This window comes from Pocillopora damicornis, chromosome 3, assembly GCF_964200805.1.
Source record: "Pocillopora damicornis chromosome 3, jaPocDami1.2, whole genome shotgun sequence".
Classification (NCBI taxonomy): Eukaryota; Metazoa; Cnidaria; class Anthozoa; order Scleractinia; family Pocilloporidae; genus Pocillopora; species Pocillopora damicornis.
The window spans coordinates 9686976-9707979 of NC_142672.1; the positions used below are offsets into that span (position 1 = coordinate 9686976).

Here is a 21004-nt window from a genome sequence, read left to right on the forward strand (position 1 = left end):
AACTGGTAAATAAAAGACTGAAATAAAAAATGACAACAAAAAAACCAACAAAACTAAGAGAAAGGTTTGCTTTTTTATACAAAGTTATTTTTTTGCCATAATTATCAATAAATCTGACTATTATAATCTGCTTTTTTTAAGTGCTATAATTTATATTTATTTAAAGAAATATCCGTTGGACAAGGGTATAATCTACTTCTTGGTCGAGCAAGGTTGCGTTGAGGAGGTTCAAGACTTTCTCCCTATTCCCAAAAATCAGTTTCACCGCAATTTGTTATTTTTTCCTTTTCATCTACATAAAAGCGTTCTAGAAATGCACATTTATCACCTTCAATTAAGCGTGGAGAGTGTTAATTACATTAAATTACAGCCCTGTGAAAACCATTAATCAACTTCATTATCAATGAATGTGTTCGTCACTTGAGAAACAAAGCACTGCAATTCTTTTTTATTGCTATGAAAATTCAGTGAGAATCAGTTTAGACTCATCTCTCTCTGAGTTCAAAATATGTTTGGTTTAGTTCAGAGGCCTCTGAAGTACCGAAATTACAGTTGCTTTGAACTGTGCGATACATTTGTTTAAAGCCTTGCAGGACGGTGAACGTTGATCCGTTCGATCATTGCCATTTGATAACCAAGTCAACGTGAAGTAAGAGGGGCAAAAATTTCTGAACTCTCATGTTTTCCTCCAGAAAGCTCAGACACTTAAATGACAAATAAATGATAATACCAGTAGGATGAGTGACACGAAAAATTCGTCACCAATTTGGTAATTTTATATTCTAGAGAGAAAAAAAAATTTATATTTTACAGTTTATGTAATCTGCAATTGGTACGATCCTTCATCGTGGAAGGTGTTATTTTCGGCAAACACAGTGTTGATGTTCGTGCGACTTCGTCTGTTAGAAAAGGTTTGACCCTACCCTGACCCTGCATGCGTTTGTTTTTATCATCTTTGTAGGTTTTGTAGTGACAATATCACGAAACATCAGTCAAACTAATTAAAGAAGTAGATGTTTTAATCTATCAGGCAAGTTTTTAGAGCTTTATTTCTTTCAGGAAATATCTTACAAAATCTTATGTAATTGATTCAAGCAAAAACACGTTTGAAGAATTGACTAATAAAGGGATGCAAACAATCAAATTAAGACATTCGACAATCTCAAAGCGTCCAAACTGCTTTGGGTGAGCGACTACTTTCACTTCTGTTACAAATCTTTATTTTAAAAGACATCCAAGTTGAAATCATTTCTCGTTACTTTTCATCAAGAAACGTCTCAGTCAATTATTACAAAATTATAATTTTTGGAAAACGCGGTATTTTGGTCCTGTATCTGTTCTTTCTGGAAGCGAGGGTGGACTTCTCTCCATGATGAGGTAACACATCACGCTGAACATTGCTGCAATAAGATGAATCAAAGTGTCCTTTGCTCACATCGTTGGCAAACTCTGACCCGATGTTGCCAAGAGGTCTGTAGCGGGCAACTATAAAGGTGCAGTTCATGCCAAATTTGGTCCCCGTGGCTTTGCCAACGCCTAATTCTCTTGTAGCATTCCACACAAGCTGTGAGAAATGACCAGACTTGTCCTGGTAAGCCTGATTGTAGAAATTGTGACTACATACCTCATCATACCTGATAGATAGGAAGAAGAGAATGAGAAGAGATTATGAATGATGAATACAGCTTAAGGCCACCTCATCTTGTTTAATGAGTGCTCATAAGGAATTTTGTGGCCCAAAAAGATACTTTATTTCTTAAGGAAGCTCGACCAGGAGGGTAATTAGTCCTTTATAGGTAGTCCTCCCTTTGATTTTTTAGAGATGTCCAATGACATGTAATTGGCTGGTATTCTGTTTGTGGCTGGACCAACGCTGGGAGATTACTACACTCAACACTCTTTAAGGTTTGGATCAGTCTCACTTAGGTTTGCTTTCTTTGTATAGTTATTTTCTTGAGCTGAGTTAAATTGCAAAAGGAAAAAACGTCTAAGTATGTAGTAGCTCTCACCATTCCTTCGCTGCATCTTTAGCTGTGATCCCTGGGCCAGAGGAAGTGCATCCCATGGCTAAGTTTTCCCCTTGGTCTGGACGACTAGCTTTATCTGAATGACGTAGGTTTGCTTCCGCTGCAAGTTGAATCGCGAGAGCCTTAGCTTGAAGTGACATGTTTCTGTTCTTCATCAGTGGAGGAGCTAGATGAACTGAACGGAGCTTGTTATGTTCCTCTGCCATTTCGTCCAGAAACTCTTCATCTGAAGAATTCAAATCCCTATTAAGTTTTCTAATTTTTTTTCATGAAATATTTCGCTTGCGTATGAGCCAGGTGTCCTTAACCACACTAGCCTGGCATAAAGGCACTAGGAACACTTATAATACTACTCTCGTGGTCTTTGGCAGAATTTTAATCCCTTGCAGTTGACCTTTAAGCATGTTACCCAGTTTGCACAGAATTAAGTCCCTTGTCTGAGTGCAAAACAGAATGATCTAGCCCTGGCTCGATCTGAAGGATTACTTGGTTGATTAAATTTCTCAGTTGACAAGTAACATCCACCATTTTGAATCCAGAGTTTAACAGTCATTTGACCTTAACTTTGTACCAAGAACGCATTTTTTATGCAATTATATATATCCTTCCTGGCAAAATAAAATTAAGAAATGTCAAGGCAATAACTATACATATCTATATGCAGAGCAGGCATTGCTCAGTGTCTTATTGCTCTTACACATATACACTCACTACGAAATGGCAGCTTTTGCAGCTTTGTAGCGATTATTCAAAAATAGCTATTAATAGACCCCACCTACCTTCTTTTGTAAATACGAGCTCTGTCTCTGTGTGATCACTCTGAGTTGTTTTGAGTGAATTTACTGGGCTTGGTTTGTCTGCTGCTATGACAACTTCTTGTTTTTGAGCCATTTCTCCCACGACCATGTGAAGGTTGATTTCTGACGTGCCATTGGCTATTGAGAAGGTGCCTTCACCATTAATTCCTTTACCTGAGATGTTGAAATTTCCATCCGCCAAGTTGATGGCAGCTAAAACGTTACAAAGAAAAGATATCGGAAATTTCACTGACTTTGTCAAGCATATATGTCGTCGTTAAATCAGTGCAGCGCGTATAGCACAAATGGTGGACTTATGAGAACCTACCCATCAGCTGCAACTGAGATGGAAGCCTGAGTTAATTAAACTGTTTGTAGGCCACATTTTTGCATTTGCAGCCACACGTGGCCGTTGCAAAAAATTTTGAACATATCAAGTCGTCATTATTAATAAACAAGCCCCATCCCCAAAGGTAATTTTTGTTCCTATAATTTAATTAACCAGTAGAAATATAGAAAAAACAAAATATTAAAATCGACATTTAAGCTGTTGGGCCGGGCTGAAGGCCAGGAAATCTTCTATTTCTAACGTTGGCCAAAACTATTACAGCTTTAAGAACTTTGGTTCGTGATAAATTTAGGGGGACGATCGAGCCTGGCCTCATGCAGGTCCACAAAAAAATTACCGCTTACCTCCTTTTGCGGCTGCCAACCATGTTGATAAAAAAATAAATTCCTTAACACAACTGAGAGTACGTAACATCTTCCTGAAATAGGAAAGAAAAATAACTCAGTCTGTCACGTTTTGTAATAACCTTCCTGCTGTGTAAGACTTATCGAACTATGTAATAAAAAAAGGTGTCGCTATAAGTAATAAACTTAGTTTACATGGTCACAGTGCCCTATGAACGAGACTTCACTACACACACAAACTAGCAAGATACCATAGAAATACGAACAACGAAAAACGTAAGAGTACACGTAATAACACCTTAAACTTACGTGGAACCTTACATTACGGATAGGGTTAGGGTTATAATTTCCAACATAGACCCTTGATAATACGGAATTTCGCTATAATGGCCACTATCTTGAGGTCTCGAGGTCGTCTATTTACAGGTGTAGATGGAGTTTAAAAGTTGAAGCCAGAACGTCGCAGTTAGGGCTTTCATTGAGGGATGCATCATCGTTTTCGTTATTGTTATTATTATTGATATCATAATTATCATTTTCACTCTCGTCATTATCAACATTGCCATCACTATTACGATCATTATTTCTACCATCATTCTCATTGGCAGTATCAGTTTCATTACTAATACAACTATCATTATTATCCCTATTATAAGTTTAATTATAATTATTATTATTAAAAGAATTTGTATAGCTCTAAGACTATAAAATATTCAAAAGCGCTTTACATTAAGTTACAATAAACAGCTAAGATTAAAATTTCTAAAAAGCTCGTAATAATAATAATTATGATAAAAAGTTTCTATGCTGAGCTAAAATCTAAAAAAGAAAAAAAAAAGTCTCAAATTCATCGTAATTGTAATGACTAAAATAATTATCGTTATCGTCAGGAATGAGAGCTAGTATTGGGCCTTTTGAGCCTTTCACCATCTGTAATATATTTATTACCAAGTGAAACAGCTTATCTGATTACAGCGTGCGCCTGATAGTCTTTAATTGAAAAAGTGCGACAGGTTTTTTTATTACATAGTGCAACACTATTACTTTTACAAATTGCAATAAGTGTTATTACAAATTGCGACAAGTGTCATTGCAAAATGCGACGATTATTACAAAGAGCGACAGAACAAACTTTGCTTTAAACGATGCGATGACATTTATCATATTAAGTGCTATTGGGGAAACATGATAACCATTGTTTCGTCTTCACATCAAACAAAATGTTTGTGCTTCAAACTTGGCTAAAAATTACCTGCGAGGTATTTACATACCTCATGCAATAGTTCTCATAAAAGGACTATATTCAATGACGAAAGAACACTGAAAAACTAGTTTTATCAAAGAAAGACTTTGTCTAAAAGTACAGATGAGGTGTCCTACGCATTGTTGCCGTGGCAGTGCAGTACGGATTTGAATATTAAGTTCCGTCTTTTTTCCTAACGCCAGCGTTCTCTCGCATCAGCCAGAAAAGAGCCAAAATTCAGAAAAGATTTTTCTCAGCCACCTTACTATTTGACAAAAACATTACGCTCTCAACTTGATTGATGTCCATATTTCCATACAATCTTACAAGAAACGTGTTTCAGGTGATTTTCCACTTGGCAAGTTTTAAGTCTAATACCTGTTTAAGAACTCAAAGAACCTGTCATAAAGAGAGTAGTATTATGAAAAGATATATTTATTTTTATTATGAAACAGATAGGAAAACGATTATTAGTCGGAGTTCGAAACAATAAATGAAAAAAGCCTCCATAAGCTTAAAAAAGTCTCGGCCAAAACATTTGAATCCGATAACGCTCGACTTTTGCTTCCGGCTTTAGCCTTTATTAGTTATGCACAGACAATTATCATCATTTCAGCTTTTACTATTCTTACCAAATATTACACATTTTATTGATATAGAACAGTTTTACATGCATGTTAACTTTCAAACTGGTAGGCCTAAAGCATTTGTTTCCTGACTTCTGTTCTTTGTGGCGACCGAATAATCACCAACTTTGTAAATAAGTAATGCAATCACCAGAAAGACAATGAATTGATATTTCCCTCATAAACACGTTAGCTATTGGAAGCTAACTAAGATAATTTCCAAGTAGAAAGCAGTGGTGTTATCCGAAAGACCTGGACTGTGAAACAGAGTGGATTAAATTCTCCCTTCTCGGGAATAATCCAAACTGCATATGGTTATGAGAAACACTTCATTAGTGCAAAGCCGGAAAAATCGTCTTAGGTAAAGGTTGGAAATGCCTATCAAGGAATCGATTCAATTGCTATATAAGAAAAATAATTTCTTACCTTTTCAACAAAAGATCTTTTTCCTGTCCGCTGATTATGAGACAATTTAGATGATAGTCAGTCGTTTCTTTTTTCGTATTTTACGAAATAGTAATTGTTAACGTGAGAAGCGTAATATTTTGTGACCTAAAGGTCACGCGGCCGACCGCACCCTGCTTAACGGTCGATCTGACCGACACCAAGAATCTAAGAACCGTAGAAGCAATTTTGTAGAATTTATGGCAGTGATAAGTTTTCATGTACAGTATCTAAACCTTTAAGGAAAACCTAGAGGCACACAGTCCCTTACCTGAACCATATTCATTTTCACAGCCATAACTATTGTTTCATCGAGGGATACTTAATACATTAAAAGAATGCTTTCAAAGCGTTACAGCAGGTGTTTAGGGAGCTATACATCTACATGTAATTGCATGACGCCTGTAATAGTGTTTATTTCAAAACAAGCTTTAGAAAGGTCCGCGAAATTATCGTTTTTCCCTTTGCTCTCGACATCCCATAGTTGAGCCTCCATTCACCGCAAGGATCATTGACAAGAAATAAGAAACAACATAGTCCCCTCAACAACTATCAGCTTCATTCAAAGGAATCATTCGCGAAACAAACGAACCACACTGGACAACCTAGCTTTACCTACGGATTAGAATTGAACAATCACAACTGACGTAGGTTATTCGATTCTTTAGGTCATTAACATCACGGTAATATTGACCAATTCAACGAAGAGACTTGTATGGCTTAACAATCGAAAGGAAAAAGACTAACTCTGTTGACTGCAAAGATAACGTCCGCCATCCAATATTGATAACAGCCCTTTCATAATAACCCTTACTGTTATGATAAAACTACAAGATTGGGAGGAAGAAAATTAATAAATATTGGGTCGTAATCCATATCAGATTTTTCTGTTGGGCACAAATGCATCTCTGAAAGTGATTCGACAATCTCAGAGAGGGATTAACCGTTTGACGCACACCCATGTGATTATGAACGAGTAGGGATATTAGGGAATGGACTGCTGTGGAAGGTTAAAAATACTGAGACAAGGTCACACTGTGAAAATAGGAGTGTTCACGCAGTCGCCTACGAGAGATGACCGCTTAAATGGAGGTCCACAGAAGGGCTTTTATGATAAAATGATACTGAATTAGATAAGTGGTCACTTAAAAATTTTCTCGCGAAAATGAGTCGCATACTATGTTTCAAAATGTATGTCATATCCTTAACGATGAAGTAGGTTTTTTACTTTGTGCAATACTATGGGAAAAAGACATGACACAAGCTACAGCCCAGTTTCTTTCTTTTTTTTTTTTTACTTTTCATGCTTTTTCTCTCTTTGTTGTCATGGGCCTGGATTAAGTTCGCCAATAACCTCTCGCTTTTCGAATCACGCCCATTTAGAAACCTTCAATGGTTCTCTTTTATTTATTGTAGCGTTTGTAATCAAAGTACGATCGAGTACAAGTATTTCCGCGAGTCTCTTAGCATGATATGCGTGGCTCAGTTTATAGGGGCAACTTATTCTGGTAACAACTTATTAGGTTATCGACTGTCCACGATCGATATGCTGTATCTTTCTCGCCATGTCGATGACACTATGTTTAAATACCAACTATAGTGAGGTTATTTGATGACACAAAGAGAAAAATCGTGGGAAGAATAATTTTAAGTTTTGTCACCGTCTGCTATTAAATGTAAAATCAACCTGAGTTAAGAGCCGCATTTAAAATGGCTCAATTAAAGTAAAATAGAAATTGAAGAAGATGAAAAGCTTAAATGAAATATTGTAAATGTATTTAAGATAATGGGGTTTCTGAAATTCCCACTGAAGAATAGACTAATTTTAGATACTCCGGCTTGTCCATATTTCCTTTTTCCATACAAGTAATTTACCCCAGATTATTTTCCATGTAAATCCTTTCCTCAAACGAGCCAAGATGCCTAGAGTAGAAGCTAAATTTTGACATCAACTGCATCCGGCGTATTGCACAAAGAGTAAGATGCCATGGACATTTAATAGCATTTTATTTGCTGTTCCATTATCGAACAGGAAAGAAATGGATTGTCCTCAATTGGAAGCTAAAAAACTTCCATCGTCATGTCGGAGCGGTTTTACAAAAGTACAAAACGCTCGGAAAACATTTTCAATCTGAATAAATATATGTACACCTTCACATTTACGTGTTTACTTAGATATATTTAGTTTATTGTTTTTGTAATTTCTTTTTACTATTTTAAGCAAACAATATTACAGTTATTTAGAAAATGTGACGTTCTTGGCTACTAATACTAATTTGACTAATACTAATTTGACTTATGGCATTGTACTTCCCTATCAATTTTTCATAAGAACTACTCTTTTGTTCAATTAAAAGCTAAAACTACCTTATTAGGTTAGGTAATAGAACAAAACAGCTTTTCTAAGAAGGGAAAACAGGGCAGGATGCCGGTTATTGTCTCTATTCTAGATATTTACTTCAGTTCCCATTTACTCCAAAACACTGGATGTCAAAATTAGTCCACATCTTGGCTTACTATTATCAATCTTCTTCCGAAAGGGAGCTAACGCTCCAAATTTCCAACACCTCTTTTTTCGGTAAACATCTGACACAGTAGTTTCATTTCACTACGCAGACGCTTCTTTTATGATGTATCTGTATATTTATCTCGCTGGGGATCTAGAGTGGCGTAGATGTTCAGAATAGGATGAAGTAATTATAATTTTCCGAGATACATACTGCCAAGTCAAATCAAATTGATATTCAAAATACTTTTTGTATGTGAAAGGGTCAGGTTAGTATTGCTTTGGATGTTTGTTTGTTTGGGATTCTTTTTTTTAAAAAAAAACATAACATGTTTCGGCATGCCTTGACCTAGGGACAGGCAGAAACCTATTTAATGAAATACACCCTTAGTGTGGTGTTTTGCAGGTTGGTTCATAAAGATTGGAACTATATATACCCGAAGTGATGAACAACTCGAATTCAAGCAACGCAAACGGTAAGCTTTATTATTATTTTTTTTCAATCACATATCATTTTAATGAAAGAACTACGGCTAAGGAACTAAAATCAAATTGATCCTCCTTCCTTCTCTGGATTTTCACCAGCTATAAAATTATATTTGGAGGTGAAAGGACAAACAAAAATAAACTGCCTGTAAAGAACAGTGGCAGGGTTTCCTCAGGTAAGAAGTGAAAAACAAAGCCTCTAAAAGAGAGAGTCATCGCTTCTTCGGTAATCATTTTATTTCGTCCTTCAGTAGCATTTTGAAATGGTCTAATAGTTTCCAGTGGGGCCACAAACTATTTACAAAATTAAAAAAGGAACAAGTCTCCTAGCTTTCGCTGACCCACGGCATCAGCAGGTATAGAAAATATTCTGTAATACAACTACATAAGGAAAAGGTGAGGTGTAATACAGTGGTAGAAAATCCTAATGAACAAAGTAGGTGAAGACAGGTGCGTAGGGAGTGCTGGTATATGTGGGATGTATGGGAGTAACATAGATGAAATATTTTGAATGATGGTATAAGAATGGAAAAGATAACTAATTGAAATAAAATAAAGCAGGGGTAAAACGAAAATAGAATTTGAAGGTACGTAAAGTAGTACTTCTCCAATTCTGTTTGCCCTAAATTAGCGTTTGTAAATATTCTATCGATCTCTAATAGGCGGTGACTCAGTGGAGTTGTTTAGCAACACAAGCAGAATTATTACTACAACAGTTTATGCGGTAACGATCATATGTGGACTGGTCGGAAATAGTCTTGGCCTTTACTTAGCGCTAAGAAGGAAGGCTGGAAATCGTGCAACGAATCTGTTTATGGCAAATATGGCGGCAGCAGACCTACTTGTTACTCTGTTTGCTATGCCTTATTTGGTCCTTTTCATAAATGTGCGCCAGCAATGGATCGGAGGAGTCATTGGCCAGGTTACATGCAAGTTTGTCCATTTTGCTTATCAAATTTCAATACCCGCTTCCATTTTTACTGTTTTATTGGTCTCTTTTGATCGTTATCTTGCTATCTGTTACCCTATGAAGACAAACTTGTTTCGAAATGGCAAGGTCATGACAACAGTTATATGGATATCTTCTGCAGCATATGCGATTCCATTTATGATGGCAAATGACATACTCAAGTACAACGACACTAACTACTGCCTTCGCATCTTCACCCCATTTGACAATCAGAAGTCGATACAGATCTACTATTTGGTTACTTTCATTTTACTTTACTGTGTGCCTCTGACAATCCTATTGGTCTTGTACAGTCTCATCACACACAGACTCTGGCAGCGAAAAATTCCAGGTAATGTCAGTGAGGCCAGAATTAGATCAGCTCAGGGGGAAAAGAGAAGGATTGTAAAGGCTTTGATTCTGATTGTGATGGTTTTTGCAGTCTGCTGGTTTCCAGCTCATGCTATGCACTACTTGGTTTATTATCGCAAGGATATCTATCGCAGTATACCACGGGAAGTTGAAATGTTCTTCTTTTGGCTCTGCCATGCTAACAGTGTTATTAATCCATGTTTGTATGTGCTGATAAGCCCCAGCTACCGCAAATTTTTACAGGGAAGTTTCGGACGTTTTTGTTCTTGCTGTAGCCATGCTAATTTCAACTCTTTAACAAGGCGTAGCACTGGGATGCTTACTCTCAGTCGATCGTTCGATGCTACCAGCAATACAGTCTTTGGATTTTCCTTCAAAATTAAAGACACAGTGGAGACTCAACTGTAATATTTGCTTATTTTCATGTAAACAAACGTAATCAGATGGATGAAATTTTGGGCTTCTTCACTGTATTTATTTTACAGAAATGGGTAAATATCTCGCAGAATTCAGTCGCTCTCCAACTAATTTGTTTTGTTTAGCCCACAAGCCATTTGAAAGTAGCCATTGTTCATAACGAGATTCAGAAAAATATTGTTTGATATGGATATTTTCACAGAAGCGGAATTAGATGTTTTATTGTCTCGAAACCAAAATTATATAATCATACAAAAATGACAACTACTTTGGTCGGCTACACACGAACACTCAAATGTTCCATTTAAGGTGATATGAACTAATGGCGTCCTGCCATTAAGAGTTTGATAATAGTGGTGTTCCTTATTCATAGTTAAAAGTGTGATTTAAATATAATTTCCTCTCTAAATGTCACATTTAGAAAAAAAATATATTTAAAGCTTACTTTTTAATCATACACCAATGACTTTTAATTCTAATCTAGAATTCGAAATAATTTATAGGAACTGTAGCTTACTAAACTCAGCTCTTCTCAGCATTGAGATTGAACGTTTTAAATCGATTGATACTGAATAACTCAAAAAATAAATGTCCGCAGTTGTATTGATATTTTCTCAAAGAGCTTACGTCACCGTCAGCAAGACTCTTTCATTTTAACTTCATTCAAATACAACAAAACAATTGATTATTGCTTAATGAAATTCCCAACCCTGAGAGCTTTAAAAGTAGAAGAAAACGTTTCAAGGTTTTCCTCATCAACAATGGTATACAGAACAGCTTGCAAGGGGTGTAACGTTATTAAAAGAAGCAGAAAAATCTTGTTAATTATAGTAAATAATTATATATTTATAATTTACCTGACGATCATTGCATTAAAATCTATAAATAAAGTTTTAATTTTGAAATGCATTAGTCTTCTATCAGATAGAAAATTTAATAGAGAGATTGAATTTAAAAAGCAATGATTTCCCAATTTCAAACGAATATTTGTCTGTTCCTCTTTACTTAGGTACCGGTGCTATTGTGACTTAAATGACCTGGTATTTTTGCTCAGCGGTAAATCTTCGATCAGCTTTAACTCCCTATCTAATTTTCATATTATAAAAGAGTAATACGATCTTCAGCTATGAATAAACTGATGCTGAGGTTATTATCAAATTGTCATTTTTTTCTTGTTTCTCCGCTGTCTTCCATATCATCGACATCTACAATTCTTCCTTTGTAAACCTTTTTTCCACATATTATACTTCCCTTGTCCACATGTGTAATCGCAGTTTTAAAATCAAAGATGAAAAAAAAAAAACCTAGAAAAAAATTCCTTGCTCTTATAAAACAACACTAAATCCTTGTTTCCCTCTTCTCACTGAAGCTCCAAAAATTGCGAATAACTTTTTTATTGTGCAGGAGGAGCTTTCATGTAGCATTTGTCCTTTGAATCCAGAAATCTTTTGGCAACCATCTCCAGGTTCAGGATTCACAATAAATTGGTCATTGTCCACCGCATTTATATAGCGACAGCCAGTTGGAACAAATTTCCCCTTTGGAACATTTTCAATGTAATTTTGCTCGTTGAGATAAGGTCTGTATCGCGCCACTACAGCAGTACAGTTGAATTTGTCGACAGGAAAATTTGCCCGTCCAATTCCAAGTTGCTGATTTGTTCGCCATACGATCTTGCTGAATGGCCTTCCTTTCTCGTTAACAGGGATTGGTTTATCAAAATCCCAGTGGCAAACAGTAGAATACCTAGTGGATAAAAGATTAGACGATTATATTTCGGTGATCTGCCTCTTTGAGGTGTATAGATGTGTATGGTTTTATGTAAAAACGTCGGAGAAAATGAGAGAGTTGGTCCATGATTAGCGTGCGTGCATCGAGTGATGGATGTTCGCGGGAAGTTTAGAGAGCAAGATAGACGTGTAATAGTTGCTCAAGGCGCAGCCGAGAGCACCTCTAGCTTCTTGAGTACTTCAATGAAGTAGCATCAACTCCAAACTAATTTCGTCGCGTGAAAGAGCCACATCCCTTTCGTTTTTTTGAAACTTGTATTATTCAGGAACGGAAAAACAGTCTTGAAGTTGTGGAAATCTCACTGCTAAACTCGATTGGACTTAAAGCCGAAGTGAAACTGTGCATGTCATCGTATGGATGCCCGGCCGTGTGGTACATAAGGTTTTTACCATGGTAGCTCCTTAGGAAATTGACAGTTTTCTCCTTATGCAAACACAACAACTGAAAACGACTCTGTATGGTATCATAAGAAGTAAGAACGCAAATGTTCCTTATAACCCTACTTTACCTTGGTAGGAGATCTGAAAAAAGGGGCGAAAAAGAGCGAAATAGTAACTTGTGTGACTAACGATGAAAAAAAATTTCTTCTGCGCATAATCACTTATGTAATTCTTACCATTCTCGGACTGCTTCAAAAGCAGACACTCCTGTACTGAATGCTTTGCAGCGTAAAAAGATGTTTTCTGCTTGCCCCGGTCGGCTTGAAATTGGAGAATGTTTTACGCTTAATCTTTGGGCAATTTGCTGGGCATATCTTGCAGCCTGAAGGCTTAACTCGTGGTCAAGTCGAATATCTGGAGTGTCATGCACTTTGCGATGAAGATTGTGATACAACAGTCCTTGCACTTCGAACGGAGTAATATCTAGAAGATATAAGGTATTTTATGATAAAAGAAAATTGTCAGAGAGTTTAAGGGACATCAGGAAAACATTGATTTCTGCAACGACGATTGCCGTTTAGATAATCAGAGCAAAAATCTATATCGAAGGCAAGGAAATATGCGCAGTAATTAAGGCTTTCAGAAATACTGACGAAAAATCATTGTGTAAGTTTTCTTCTTGGGGGAGGGGGGGGGGTGTCGGTGTAGGTATTAGCGAAAACTCATTAAAACACGAACAGGATAGAAGAGGACAGAAAAAAAGGAAGGGCTTCTTTGCTTGGGTTTTGTTTTAGACAGACAAGCGTTAAGATCCTTTTTGACTTTGTCCACCTAAGGTCGTGAACTGAAAGGGAGTCTCAAACCAAAAACTCTCGAGGAAAGAGTTATCTTACCTTGGGATTTCGGTTCCATTTCCACAGCAGGTGTTGGTTTTGAATCCCGTTGGTACCAGCTGTAGACGGGCGCCATTTTGTAATAAGGTGGATATTGTGGTGTATACTGATATCCTGGAGAGAAAAAAAGGAAAATAGAACTGGAATTGGCTAATCTAATTAAGCTGCCGAAGGCTGTACGGGCAGTTCTGAGTATATAACGCTATCGGTTTTACTTTAAATAATAAAATGGTGCGTGCAAGTGATTTATGTCTGTGGTTAACCAAGCCTGCAGAAATTTTTGTCCGTTTCGCCATAATATAGACCTGTCGAAGGATCAACTTTAAAAGTTTACGCCTCCGCTAAGTACGTGTCTTTAATAATTTATGCAACTCAGAGAACTTTAGCTTTTGTCGGGGAAAAAATTTTCACGATCAACGTATCAACATCAATACATTTTAAGTCTAAATGTAATGCTATAGCCATACAACAGCTTAACTTAGCAATTGAATTCCTTATCCTGAATTCAGTTCTTGACACAAATTTGATAGTTCTCTTTTCGTAACGGTTCAATAACCTCGCATGGTTAAGTTGTCTACACTTGCCCTTAGCTTTGATGATTAAAGCTGAGTATGGGATTTCTTACTGGGAAAAAAGGTCATCTCACCTCCATAGGCTCCATAGTTTTGTCCGTTGGCGAAAGTGAAGACAGCAAGCAATGAAATGGTCCATAATGTTCCTCCCATGCTACCGTGAGGAATACCCGGAAGTTTAAATTCCCGAACTTCTCAGAGAATGGTATTAAATTTGCTTTGTCTTCCTGGAAAAGTTAGAAAGGATAAGGTCTCTTGTCAAACTTACATTTCCGTCTTGGGTATTTCAACGTTTGCTGGAAAGTAACCATGAATCATGGAAGGACGCCATTTTGAGTTTATCATCTCGATATTGTTGTAGACATGACCTTGCTTCGGCCACCTGTTGGCGGGAAAAACTGCCACCCTGCGCAGTTAAGCGGGTATCGCTTTTACTTACTTTTCTCTCAACAGTTTGGGCTTAAAATAAAACTGCAGGACAATTTATCAGAACTGTTGCATGAATAGAGTCTTACATCGCCCCATTTGTAAATAAACCTATAAAGTATAGCAAATACCACTATTTCTAACCAATGTTTTCATGTTATTATGGCTGTTTATAAAGGCGGTGATGGAATCTACAGGAAAAATGACTTTGCCCAACAGAATCATCTAGTACGTTTTCAACAACGTATAAATGACTTAAGTACCCTAGTGTGGCCTTTGACAGATAGACTTGTCTGATAACAAATTAAAAATAATTTTTGTTTGCCTCACACGAAATAATCAGGGGACCCCCTCAAGTGACATAACTTCCTGGTTTTCTATTAAGAAAAGAAAACATCGTGTAATTTACAAAGTCAACTACTTCGATAAAAATTCATCGAGCCCTCAATGCCAGAATAGTTGAACAAATGTTTATCACAACCCCTCATTCATTTCAGTAAGGTCGAATTATGTCGTACCTGCAGTTACGTTGCTATCAAAGAAATATCCCTGTAAGTCAAATGTCGAACAGTTCAATCAGAAGAAATTTTTCTCGTCATCAACTTCCTTTATGAAATCCGTCTTTTCCACAAGGCAGACCAAAATCAATGAAAATTTCTTCTTTGCCACACTCGTGGGAAAAGTCAAGCTTGTGCTTACGGTAAAGTGTTTTGGTTACAGGTTGTCCAAACAGAGCATTCTAGATGACTCTTGCTGTTATTTGACTGGTTGACCCTGACTTGTTTTGGTAGGAAAGCGACAACCTCGCACAACATAACAAAGGAGTTCAATATTAAAAACGCCACAATTTATGCAGTAGATGGTTTTAGCCTTAGAGTGCGATCGTTTAGGTGCCGGCCTGTGAGAGCGAATTTGAAGCGAGGGTGCCTTTAGGCCGGATTGTTGGTATTGTATTTTAATGAGCCGTCGGTGACTCTGGTGTCATCTTCCCCCGGAGAATTTTCGAGATTTAACTCGCCTCTTTCGTTCTTCTTTTCCGCCATTTTTCACATTTTGGACTCTCTTCCAAAGATATACCTTCTCACTTTGAGGTTACCTAAAAGCTAGCTTTTTTTTTTTGGTTCATCATTGTCGTAAATAGTAAGCACAATGAAACCTGCGCGTTTGTCGTCTTTGATGTCATCCAAAAAGGTGGGGAAGCATGGGCTGCCACGGACCACCCTGTTCTTATGAGTATCGGGTGAGAGGTTGCCCTGAAAAGGACCAACTGATATCAGTGATAGTATCTGGGGGATTTCTTTCGGAAGTCATTGAGAGGTGAAAAGGTTTTTGTCTGTGACATGTTTAAGACTGATTCGTGACTACCCCTGAAGTGATCAAATTTAGGAAACTCAAATAAAGAGCAAATGGATAAAGGGGGTAAGTTGGCCATCGTAAAGAGTTTAAAAGCTGAAGTTTCGAGCGTTAGCCCTTCAGCATTGCTTCGGCGAAGGGTTGACGGTTGGTCGTGATGCAAACCTTATGATAACCACAGAAAATGTTGATGTGAAAAGTGCAAACTATAAGCTTGTGGGGTTGGATCTTTTAACTGTGGAGTCATTTTTCTTTGATTAAGAGGAATTTCGGGCTCCCTTGCAAATAACTTTGAAAAATTTGTTGGAAGCCGCTTAACGGGTCGTATTCGCTGCCATCCTGTTTACCAACGGAGATGGAAAAATTTGAAAAAAAGTGCCGAGTTCATAGGCAAGTACCGCTCCCCAATCCCCAGCTCTAGGTATACGATTCTTTAAATTTATTTTATTTCTTATGTTCAACAAGAAGGCTAAGATTCTTGCACCCGGCATTTCTTTATCTGCATCGTCTCCTCTGCACTCACATTATCAGTGTTCGTGTTTGTGGGATTTTCTTGCCCGCTTCTTTTGGTGTATCTTTGAGCGTGGCACCAAGTAATGCAGAATCGACCTTTTCTCCGCTGTACAGTCCTTGGCCTTATCAAAGGAGCCTTTAGGTACGTTTTCAGCGTAATCTCCCACCATGTTTCCAGCGGGTCTGTAGCGACCTACAATGTAAGAACATTTCATTCCATTCTTATCTATGTCTGCTTTTCCAATTCCGAGCTCGACGCTTTCCTTCCAAATAACTTGGGTAAAGTGGCCCGTTCCTCCCGTACCACTTGGTTGGCCAAATGCGTAACCATATTTACAGATTTCGTTGTACCTTTGCATAAAAACATAGATAAGAAAAAGAAAAGGAATACTGATCAGCGCCGGTGTGTGAAAAGTCTAATTTTCTTCTATGCCTTTTATAGCTTTCTACTGGTACGGAAGACTACTCAAGAAAAAATACTGCACGTATGAAAAATGATTGTTTTTCCCATGATCTCGTCAACTGATCAATCCATTGATCATGAATGACTAATATAATCTGATTGACTGACTTTTTGACAAGCTGACACACTGGCTGACCGATAGACCATCATACTGTCTCAGAGCTAGCTGGCTTACTGAACGACTGATTCACTACCCTTTAAACCAACCGGCGATTTCTTTCAAAGAGTCTTCTGACCAGTCCGGCCGTACAACCGGATAACACACCCACTGATTGCTGGAATTTGCAAAGGAATTAACCGAAAAATCAACATACAGGCTTACATATTGGAAAATGCTTTTTTTTTTTACCAATTCGTAGTAGCTTCAGCTGTTGTTTGACCATTACTATCGCAACCCATGGACAGATTTTCCCCGTCATTGTTTCGTTCTGCTCGTGAGGCGTGGTTCAGTGCACCCATCTGCGCAATTTTTTGGGCATATGCTGCTGCTTGCTGGCTCATCTCAGCATTAAGCTTCATTTCTGGAACACCGTGCCTTCTTCGATATTCGTTATGTTTGCTCAATGCTTGTTCTTCGTCTAATCCTTAAAAGCATCAGAAAGTAACGCTCTGAGTTGTACCTTTGGGCAGAAAGTACGGAATAGAAAGGGATTCTCCGTAGTTTGCATTCACTTATTATTTATTCGTTTGTTTTTCTGGTAATCTTCATATTCATTTTTATTGTTATGCTTTCATATCTCCCTATGCCTCTCGGTACCTCTCTGGAAGCTGAAGAGACACTTTGGAAACGTAGAAGCTCCGAATCTTTCATGTTTACTGAGGCTTTACTGCCTCAGGAAGGATGTTTATGAATATTGGATAAAAAGGTTTGGCAAAATTTAGTACAAATACACTTCTCCCTTTTAGGGTTTAGGTGTTTTCGTTTTAATGTTTGAAGCCGGAAATGAACTAGAACGATACATTACCGAGGGCCCTCAATATTAGAGAAAAATAAGCAGAGGTTAAAAAAAGAATACCCGTTTACCTCCACCACCACCACCTGCTGGTGTTGTGGCAGCTCCTCCTCCAGCTGTAGGTCCAGTGCTTCCTTTTGTGGGTACTACTCCTCCTTCACTTCCAGTCGGTGCAGCACCACCGAGCGTGGTGCCACCCGGTGTGCTGCTACCCGGTGTAACGCCACCAGGGGCTGTAATACCACTGGTAGGAGGTACCTGAGTTGGTTTACTTGGTTTAGTTGGTTTAGTTTGTGAGCAAGGTACAGGACAAAGCGCTGGCTTCGGGCTTCCTGGTCCACCGCCTGCCCCAGGACTTGTGGTGGGTCCTCCGCCGCCTGCACCTGGTCCAGGACTTGTAGTAGGTTCTCCGCCGCCTGCACCTGGTCCACCGCCTGCCCCAGGTCCTCCAGATGCTCCAGGCGCTTTGTTCGATATTTTCAGACTGAGATCGACATCGACACCATCCGGTTCAAACTCATACGTACCAGCGCCTACGAAATGGAGAAATATTTTTTTCATTGTGGTTTACATGACTTGGTACGCATAACTCATCTATCAAAGACAATAGCCAAGACTCTCGATAGAAACTGAAGCACGTTTAATTTTATCATATTAATTTTTTTTCGACGAGCGCTGAGACATTTTGCTATTGCACTGCGTACATACCGACAACGTTTCCATCTTCGATTTTAAAAGCTCCTGTTTTTGGCGCTCCTCCATTGCCGGTTGGAGTGTCCCCTAGAGGCAGACCAACTGCAGCGAAGTGCACGGGTCGAAAACCAAGATTCTCTCTTTTCTCGTTTTTTGAGGCGTCGTAAGCGTAAACCTGAACTAAAAATGGAAAAACGTGCAAAAAAAAAACTGGGTGAGTTCATGAGGGATTATTTTAATAAAAACAATGAATCTATCTTGAAATTTGACCAAAGAAACACCAACGATTAAAAGAATTTCCATTAAGTTTTAAGATAGACATTGTAAGAACTCACAAAAAGTTGCAGATATGGTCTAGCATATGTGCAACCGGCTGAGTCACAATTTAACACAAGCACAACAAAAACATATAGACGATGGCATGGTCAGAATGTAAGTAGTGCACACAACTTCAGTTATGAATGTTTAGAAAGTACCTTACTTTTAACAAGAACTGGCGAGTTCTAAAGGAAATAGGTAAAACCAGAGTAATCAAAAGACGTTTAACGGCAACAAAAGTTGACTTATGAAGTGTTTTGGAAGGCTATGAAGGTCGATAAGCGTACTTGTTAAAAACAAATGAGACTTTTAAACTGCTTTACATTGTAAAAAGACTTCGTCGAGACCCAAAATTAGAGCCACAGTCGTATATCATAACTATTGCTTCATCAAACTTTCGATTTATTGTTTAGAGTAGCTAGTATTGAATTACATACCTAAGAGGAAGGGAAGCACACAGACGTTGAGACTCCAAGCTTTCATACCCTCAATTGTCGAAGATCAAATTTCAATGTTCACCTCTTGACTTGTTCAAGTGTCACACTCAGAACAAAGCCTTTGAAACGAATGGAAATTTCACGGTGTCAATCTTACTACATCAAAAGTAAAAGAAACGAAAACTGCTTCGTTTTCATCGAAGTAATATCATTATCAAGCGAGATGTAAACACTAGAAGAATCACTTAGTCGTCAAAGCAATGTAACACGATATGTATCGTTTAAATGGCGTACATGCTATGAAGAATTCCTAACTTTCGTCTCTAAAATGTTTGGTGAAAAATGTGCACACATACCTCTTTGTCCGCGACTCAAAACAACCTGCTACCTGAGATTTTTCCTTTTCCTGCTAAATTTCTTATTTCTTTTATTTGAAATCTGTTATATGTATCTCCGTGCACTGTTTTCACAGGTATTCACCTGTTTAAGATAAAGAGTTCAAATTCAAGAGCTTCTCATGAGAGTGTGAAGATATCCGTGAAAAAGTAATCCAAAATTTATGATCCAAATACCTCTCATGGTCTACTTGACAACGCTCTGGGTCCTGTGTGTTTGTAATTCTTCTATTTTGGGCCCAAACGCCGGTGGTGCTTTTGTGTGATTATAAGATTACACCTCTCCTCTGCAATGTTTTGTCTCTAGTCTTTCCACCATTTTTTGTTTTGCTTTTAAAACGCACGAGTCGTCTTCATCCTCCATTTCATCTATTACTGTATGCCACTCCGGAAATATTGAAGAGACTAATGCAGTGGGCAAAGGTTACGACCGCAGTGGATATCTTTCTAGAACAATGGGTTGCGACTGTGGGATCAGATTCACTATTTCATAGCTTGAGGCTGAGTAGAACAAAAGTGATATGACCTCTGCTTAAAATATTTTTAACTTATGAGGTTTTATGAATTGAAGGGATGTCCTTATCTACCGAGTGAAGGAGAAATTTAATTTGCGAAACCGCCGTCAACTAAAAAGTCAATCGCAAAATTAAAACCTTGTAAACTAGGCTTTTTTGTAGTAGCTACTGACTACTAATAGATACTGACAAGATTGTTTTTATAAAAAGAAATTTTCTATGTTATTTACGGTTGACAATATGTTATTACAGGAAAAACAAATCTAAATACACCCGTCTATTGCATAGATACTCACAAAGTTGAGAATGTTTTTAGCAAGAAAATTTTCATCAGTTAAAGAAAACTAAAGTATCATCAAAGAAAATCAGAGGTAGAAAAGCATACATTTTACAACAGAAAATTTGATCTTGAATATCATGTTATGGCATAGGATCATTTATTTCCTTTCTGAAACTGAATTTTACTTCAGGTTTTCACGGCGACGTGGTGGAATTACATCAGAAAAACTGTCTTCATGTTTTATCATTGAATGCGACTCGAGGAAAATAAAATTATAATGGTCCGAAGTTGTAGCACATCCCTGAAAGGACAACTTTTATTTGCGAACCTATGTCTTGGCTCTTCAAAGAGCTCTGTATACCCCAGCCCTCGACCATCAGTGCGACGTGAGAATCAGATGTTTTCATTCTCCTACGCTTATAACTGAACGAAGATGAAAGTGGTATCAGGGTTTGCATGTTA

At 37.7% G+C, this 21004-nt stretch overlaps 4 protein-coding genes across 6 annotated transcripts; 1 reads left to right on the forward strand and 3 right to left on the reverse strand.

Annotated features, from left to right (window-relative positions):
- Positions 1-997: 997 nt before the first annotated feature.
- LOC113667557 (uncharacterized) lies at positions 998-6146 on the reverse strand. The gene is made up of 5 exons (XM_027183402.2): positions 5813-6146; positions 3518-3591; positions 2807-3037; positions 2010-2253; positions 998-1634 (listed from the first exon to the last, which is right to left on the reverse strand). The coding sequence occupies exons 2-5, from the start codon at positions 3585-3587 to the stop codon at positions 1289-1291; spliced, it is 891 nt and encodes a 296-aa protein (XP_027039203.2). The 5' UTR covers positions 3588-3591; positions 5813-6146; the 3' UTR covers positions 998-1288.
- A 2070-nt stretch (positions 6147-8216) lies between these two features.
- Positions 8217-11466, forward strand: LOC113667544 (galanin receptor 2b). The gene is made up of 3 exons (XM_027183388.2): positions 8217-8605; positions 8743-8812; positions 9485-11466. The coding sequence occupies exons 2-3, from the start codon at positions 8782-8784 to the stop codon at positions 10549-10551; spliced, it is 1098 nt and encodes a 365-aa protein (XP_027039189.2). The 5' UTR covers positions 8217-8605; positions 8743-8781; the 3' UTR covers positions 10552-11466.
- Positions 10752-15576, reverse strand: LOC113667545 (uncharacterized). 2 transcript variants are annotated; one of them, XM_089201772.1, is made up of 5 exons: positions 15141-15576; positions 14271-14423; positions 13625-13738; positions 12968-13214; positions 10752-12306 (listed from the first exon to the last, which is right to left on the reverse strand). In XM_089201772.1, exons 2-5 carry the CDS (start codon positions 14347-14349, stop codon positions 11886-11888), a joined length of 861 nt encoding a protein of 286 aa, XP_089057898.1. In that variant the 5' UTR covers positions 14350-14423; positions 15141-15576; the 3' UTR covers positions 10752-11885. The 2 variants fall into 2 exon arrangements, with proteins under 2 accessions (XP_089057898.1, XP_089057897.1); XM_089201771.1 differs by lacking the exon at positions 15141-15576 and having other exon boundaries at positions 14271-14596.
- An 828-nt stretch (positions 15577-16404) lies between these two features.
- Positions 16405-19951, reverse strand: LOC113667548 (uncharacterized). 2 transcript variants are annotated; one of them, XM_089202202.1, is made up of 7 exons: positions 19709-19891; positions 19353-19471; positions 18613-18777; positions 18327-18437; positions 17976-18287; positions 17301-17535; positions 16405-16839 (listed from the first exon to the last, which is right to left on the reverse strand). In XM_089202202.1, the coding sequence occupies exons 2-7, from the start codon at positions 19396-19398 to the stop codon at positions 16503-16505; spliced, it is 1206 nt and encodes a 401-aa protein (XP_089058328.1). In that variant the 5' UTR covers positions 19399-19471; positions 19709-19891; the 3' UTR covers positions 16405-16502. The 2 variants fall into 2 exon arrangements, with proteins under 2 accessions (XP_089058328.1, XP_089058327.1); XM_089202201.1 differs by having other exon boundaries at positions 17976-18437; positions 19709-19951.
- Between the last annotated feature and the right edge of the window lie 1053 nt (positions 19952-21004).

What these genes read in the sequence shown, in the direction of transcription:
- LOC113667557 (XM_027183402.2), bottom strand. Translation starts at nt 3,587, where the DNA reads ATGTTACGTACTCTCAGTTGTGTTAAGGAATTTATTTTTTTATCAACA. An exon ending in GTTGGCAGCCGCAAAAGGAG is followed by an intron (nt 3,038 to 3,517) that starts GTAAGCGGTAAT and finishes GTAACGTTTTAG; the next exon opens with CTGCCATCAACTTGGCGGAT. An exon ending in AAAGATGCAGCGAAGGAATG is followed by an intron (nt 1,635 to 2,009) that starts GTGAGAGCTACT and finishes CCTATCTATCAG; the next exon opens with GTATGATGAGGTATGTAGTC.
- LOC113667544 (XM_027183388.2), top strand. Translation starts at nt 8,782, where the DNA reads ATGAACAACTCGAATTCAAGCAACGCAAACG. An exon ending in GAATTCAAGCAACGCAAACG is followed by an intron (nt 8,813 to 9,484) that starts GTAAGCTTTATT and finishes GATCTCTAATAG; the next exon opens with GCGGTGACTCAGTGGAGTTG.
- LOC113667545 (XM_089201772.1), bottom strand. Translation starts at nt 14,349, where the DNA reads ATGGGAGGAACATTATGGACCATTTCATTGCTTGCTGTCTTCACTTTC. An exon ending in AAACTATGGAGCCTATGGAG is followed by an intron (nt 13,739 to 14,270) that starts GTGAGATGACCT and finishes TTTTCTCTCCAG; the next exon opens with GATATCAGTATACACCACAA. An exon ending in TTTGAAGCAGTCCGAGAATG is followed by an intron (nt 12,307 to 12,967) that starts GTAAGAATTACA and finishes TTTATCCACTAG; the next exon opens with GTATTCTACTGTTTGCCACT.
- LOC113667548 (XM_089202201.1), bottom strand. Translation starts at nt 19,398, where the DNA reads ATGAAAGCTTGGAGTCTCAACGTCTGTGTGCTTCCCTTCCTCTTAG. An exon ending in CGAAGATGGAAACGTTGTCG is followed by an intron (nt 18,438 to 18,612) that starts GTATGTACGCAG and finishes TCCATTTCGTAG; the next exon opens with GCGCTGGTACGTATGAGTTT. An exon ending in AGCAGGTGGTGGTGGTGGAG is followed by an intron (nt 17,536 to 17,975) that starts GTAAACGGGTAT and finishes GATGCTTTTAAG; the next exon opens with GATTAGACGAAGAACAAGCA.